Source organism: Myotis brandtii, unplaced genomic scaffold, assembly GCF_000412655.1.
Source record: "Myotis brandtii unplaced genomic scaffold, ASM41265v1 scaffold123, whole genome shotgun sequence".
NCBI classification, from domain to species: domain Eukaryota; kingdom Metazoa; phylum Chordata; class Mammalia; order Chiroptera; family Vespertilionidae; genus Myotis; species Myotis brandtii.
Window position 1 is genome coordinate 9,466,756 of NW_005354291.1, and position 5,469 is coordinate 9,472,224.

The 5,469-nt window shown below is 39.6% G+C and overlaps 1 protein-coding gene across 5 annotated transcripts in view; it reads left to right on the forward strand.

Moving 5' to 3' along the window:
• Positions 1-1,674: 1,674 nt before the first annotated feature.
• AKAP7 (A kinase (PRKA) anchor protein 7) overlaps positions 1,675-5,469 on the forward strand; it is an 85,246-nt gene continuing 81,451 nt past the window's right edge. For 3 of the 5 annotated variants that reach the window (XM_005859006.2, XM_014533823.1, XM_014533824.1), the window contains exons 1-2: positions 1,675-1,742; positions 4,122-4,253. In XM_005859006.2, the coding sequence (XP_005859068.2) occupies positions 1,712-1,742; positions 4,122-4,253 (163 nt within the window). In that variant the 5' untranslated portion in view covers positions 1,675-1,711. The remainder of the gene's footprint in view (positions 1,743-4,121; positions 4,254-5,469) is intronic. The other 2 variants (XM_014533821.1, XM_014533822.1) reach the window with 2 other exon arrangements.

Below are 5,469 nucleotides of genomic sequence, written 5' to 3' on the forward strand. Positions count from 1 at the left end.
GTTGTTAGTAGTAGTAGTTTGCCAGTTTGACCTCATCTTTGTGTTATTAGTGCACTTAGAAGCATTGCTTTTATTTGGACTTGCACAAAAGATGGAATTTTATTTTAAATATGGCTAGAACAAATTTTAAGTACTCAGAGCAATCAATTTATGGTTTAAGTGCTTTACTTAAGGGTCAGTTATTTTAAGGCAGTTTTCCAAAAGCAAAATATTTACACCTTCTGTAAAAGAAAGTGTAGTTATGATGGATGTGTTTAAGTCATGTCTGCTAGCTTTTGCCTAACACTAAAGCTTAGAGAATTGGAGGAAGGCTTCTAGGTTGAGAAAAATTGCTCTATAAATGACCAGCAGTTCTTTCAAGAGTTACTTGGAAGTGGTATGGACTTTTTCCTGAGTTAATAATTCATATCTACAAAATGGTTTCAAGTATTCTGTAATTTACTGGAATAAAGTTTATATTTAACATTCTAGACTTGTGTATTTTGACATAACATTGCATTCAAGAGTATGCATTGTTAATATGCTTTATTTAAAAAGATGGAGAATGGCCCTAGCTGGTTTGGCTCAGTGGATAGAGCATCAGCCTGTGGACTAAAGGGTCCCGTGTTCGATTCTGGTCAAGGGCACATATCTCGGTTGCAGGCTTGATCCCTGGCCCTGGTCGGGCCCCTTCGGGAGGGCACCAATCGATGTGACTCTCGCACATCGATGTTTCTCTATCTGTCTCTCCTCCTCCCTTCCACTCTCTCTAAAAATCAGTGTAAAAAAGATGGAGAATGATGTTGAGCAAGTCATATTATGCTTCATTTTTATGTTGTATAGGATAGTAGTACCTTTCCTTCATTCACCCTGTGAAAATGAGAATCTGATGTGCTGAAGTTGCCTTTAAACACCAGGAGTTATTTCCTCATGGGCATTGAGATATCTATATTGCAGTGTATCTTGAGTAATTTATCATCCACTCCCAAATGTGTGCTTACCTTTATTTAGTCATTCAGTACAAATGTATTGATCACCTCCTGTTGTTGGCATTGAGGAATCAAAGGAGAATAAGACAGGGCACTTAAGGAGCTTAGACTAAGGCGACCATATTGATAGGGGTGTAATTATGAAAAGCTCCCCCTTTCACTTGCAAAAGTGTCTGGGTTTGGGTGGTAAACTGTATAGTCCCTTTAGCTTAGAGTCTAATGAGAAAGACAGACCTGTGGACATCTAAAACAGGATGTTTGTGCTGCGACAGGAGGAAGCACTAAGTACCTGGAAGGAGACTGGATTACCTGACTTGGTGCTGAGTTGGGGATCAGGAAAGTTTTCACTGATAGTAAACATCTGATTTGAGTTTTTACCTCTAAATGGATTGTTCTCAACTGTTAACACAGTCTCTTTAGTCTGAGGTGAAACAAAGAATGGAAGAGGTGAAGGGATTTTCTGGGGCAGTGTTTTTCAAACTTTCATTGCACATTAGACTCGCCCTGCGAGGCTTTAAAAAAAAACACTGGAAGCCAGCCTGATCCCCAGAGATTGTGAGTTAGTTGGCCTGGTGTGGGACCAGACGCTGGTAATTTTAAAAAACTTCCTCAGGTGATTCTAATGGGCAGCCAGGATTTAGAATTTTTCAACTAGGACAACCTTGTGCATATTCAGTTGCACAACTGCTACTCTTTGTTGCTTGCTTTGCAGCTGTACGCTACATGATCAGTGATGATCCGTTATGTGTAGTTGTATGTGCCCAAAGGTAAAAGGTATTCATTTATCTTTTGTATTGCTCTATTAAAACTTTTATTTAAGTATAAACTGTAGTTTTCAATGCAAGCATAAAAATAGAAAGGAAACTGTGACTGGTTTTTACATATTTCAAATAGTTGTGATTAGACACATAGTAAATTGTAAGATCTTTTGCCTTAAAAAAAAAAAAAAATTTAGCCCAGCCAGCATGGCTCAGCAGTTGAGCATCGACCTATGAACCAGGAGGTCATGGTTCGATTCCCCGTCAGGGCACATGCCTGGGTTGAGGGCTCAATCCCTAGTGGAGGTGTGTAGGAGGTAGCCGATCAATGATTATCTCTCATCATTGATGTTTCTATCCTCTCTTCCTCTCTGCAATCAATAAAAATATATTAAAACTAGAGGCCCGGTGCTCGAAATTCATGCGGGGGGGGGGCACGTATCCTCACCCCAGCCTTCACCCTTTACAATCTGGGACCGCTGGCTCCTAACTGCTCACCTGCCTGCCTGATCATCCCTAACTGCACTCCCTGCTGGCCTGGTCACCCCCAACTGCCCCCCCACACCCACTGGCCTGGGTGCCCCCCACTGCCCACACCCACTGGCCTGGTTGCCCCCAACTGCCCCTCACCCCCTGGCCAGCCTGGTCTCCCCATGCAGCCTGCTGTTCAGTCATTTGGTTGTCCCTTACCCCCCTGCTGGCCTGGTCGCCCCACACAGTCTGCTGTTTGGTCATTACTATTACTGTGATGGCATCTGGGACAATTTGCATATTCTTCTATTATTAGTATAGATTATTTACTTATTTATTGAATTTAGAGAGAGGAAGGGAGAGAGAGAGAGAGTGTGAGAGAGACTGAGAGAGAAACATCGATTTGTTATTCCACTTATTTATGCAGTCATTGGTTGATTATTGTATGTGCTCTGAAAGGGGATGGAACCTGCAATCTTGGGGTATTTGGATGACACTCTAACTGAGCTACCAGGCCAGAGCAAGATCTTTTGCTTTTTAATCATTGAATTTCCAGGAAAGCATATTTAGAGTCAAATATTTTTTTTACTGAATTTCCAGTGTTAATATAATAATGGAGAGGAAAGATTTAAAAGTCTTTATTGAAGAAAAAAATAAAGGTCAGAACTTATGCAAATGAGAATACATAGTGATAGTTGTTAAAAAGTAAACATGAAAAAGACTGACAAAACCTTGTTGGTTTGTTTTCAAAAGGTATGTGAAAAAGTATAGGTTTAGAATTAAGAAAATATAGCTATAAATGATCTCGAGGATTATTGATTAACTAAGTCTTCATCTTACCCTTATTTGAATACAGTTCTATAGAAAATTATTAAAGTTATTCCTCCTACTGGGGATGTGCCCGCAACCAAGGTACATGCCCTTGAACGGAATCGAACCTGGGACCCTTCAGTCCACAGGCCGACGATCCATCCACTGAGCCAAACCGGCCACGGCAAAAGTATAGGTTTAGAATTAAGAAAATATAGCTATAAATGATCTTGAGTCTTCATCTTACCCTTATTTGAATACAGTTTTTCAGAAAATTATTAAAGTTGTTTAACATAATAATGCATTTATAAAAAATGTAGACTCTGGGACACATAATATTAATATACAGTAAGTAGTTTTACAATATATTTGGATACAAGTGGTATCATTTCTTAACATGTTATTTTTTTTTTAGTTCCAGTGGGCTTTATTGAGATAAATTAACAAAAGTCAAGATTTTATCAACCATCTTTTCTGAGCTTTATAACCTCAGCAGAGACTCTGGTCCACATGTGCACCTATAATGTAATAACCCCCCAACAAAAAACGAAGCCCCATTGGAACATTTGCCAATTAACAGAAAGCCAATTGTCCCTTGCCCCAGATGTTTGCAAAATTTTGAGTCCCCACTGTTCATTTCGCAGTGGAACTAGCCCCTGTGGCTAGGGACAATCAAATTATACCCATTTTCATTGAACAAAAATTTTCAGGTTTTAGTTTTGTTTCAAAAAGGGAACAGTGACTTGGTTTCCTCCAGGCACCCCTGCCCCACAACCACTGGTTAAAACACAGTAACCTGTATCATCATAACCCAACCCTCCCCTTCCCTGCCCAGCATTGTCTACAGAGAATTTAAATACACTTCCTGTTGGAATCTGTCAGCTGTGGACGGGCACAGTCCAGTGCCAGGCTGGCTCCCTCTGCCCTCATGAACTGTTACAGCCTTTGGACCCTTAATTCTTTACCCGAAAGATGAATTTTTAGATCAGGAGTAGACTTTCTTCGGGAATTTAACATGTTAATTTTTATTGAATTTAGTTAGTTGAGTTGTTTTAGCTTAGCATATAAGTTTTAAATTAAATAACAAGTTTTTCTTTTTTGTGGTATGCTAAAGAAGAAGTGAATTCCAGTGAGTGTGAAAATATGGCGGGGAGAAAGAAAATGTCAGAAGAATTTGAAGCCAATACTATGGATTCTCCGGTAGATATGCCACTTGCTACTATAGATATTAAAGATGATTGTGGAAGTAAGTACTTTATTAAATAAATATTCAACTTAGTGATATATATTTTTTCCTTAATAAATTCACCTTATACACCTGTCATGTTTTTGAGTTTGGACTGTTAATTAATGGTTATCTAGATTTAAAAGCTTCAGTGGAGAGCCAATAGGTTAAGAGCTCTGATTTCCTAAGGTGGGTGCCATCCAGGATGCTGTGGGAATACATGGGTGAGGATGTGTGTGGGGAGGCGTATAACCTGGATGTGGGCGTAAAGGGTGTCCTGGAAGGCTTCCCAGAGGTTTGGGAACAGTACAGGATGCCTGGCCACTAAGTATGAACTTTCCAGGGTTCTTTCCTCTATGCTGTCTTGATCTTAACTGATGATCAGAATTTTCTGTGGAGTGATATGAAATTACATATTCCTCTTTCCCACCTCTGTGTCAGGTGGAACCTCTTTGTTTTATTTTTAAACACCCCATGTGATTCTGATGTTCAGCCAGTCTCAGAACCCACACTGTCACAGTCTCTTCGCATACAGGAAACCTGGTTTACATTTTGGGGAGATATAAGGAGTGAGGGATGCTTAGAATGTATGAAATCTCTGGTACCTTATTAGTCAGTGTTTCCTATTCCATAATCCAAAGAAAGGGAAGGAGGAAGAGTTGTTTGCTCAGTGAGGACATGGGATTCCCGTCTTTTCCTTTACAGCCGGCCTGTAGGGAACAGTTTTTGTGGTTTTCATGGCTGTCAGAGAAACCTTCATTTGAAGAATTAGTGTGTGTGCCTGGTAAGTAGGAGAAGATACCTTTTGGAAATGAGAGGCAAGAATTGCAATGACTTAATCATATTTTCCTCTTAATTCCCTACTTTTTGAACAATAAAATGAATATATCTAAAAATTACAATCACTGCTTTCTGATTTCATTATTCTAAGTTAGATACACAATAAAGAAGAAAGCTCCTGAATAATCATGCCTACGTGCTGTGCCCGTCCACTCTTCTCCCCTCTGATCCCTGTTGCAGTCTCTGAATCACTCCCATCCAAGTGCTCATAAGTTAGACTGCAACAAGAAGTGAAACTCGTTCACCGTTTCAGCTATTGGTACTTCTTATACAGATCTAATCTATATGAAACAAACGGCTTCTACTAGAGATTGAGAGTGAGAGCTCCAGAATCCCAGAAAGCATCTAGTGTTTCTATAGCTCCACTATATTCTTTTTTTAAAAAAAATATTTATTT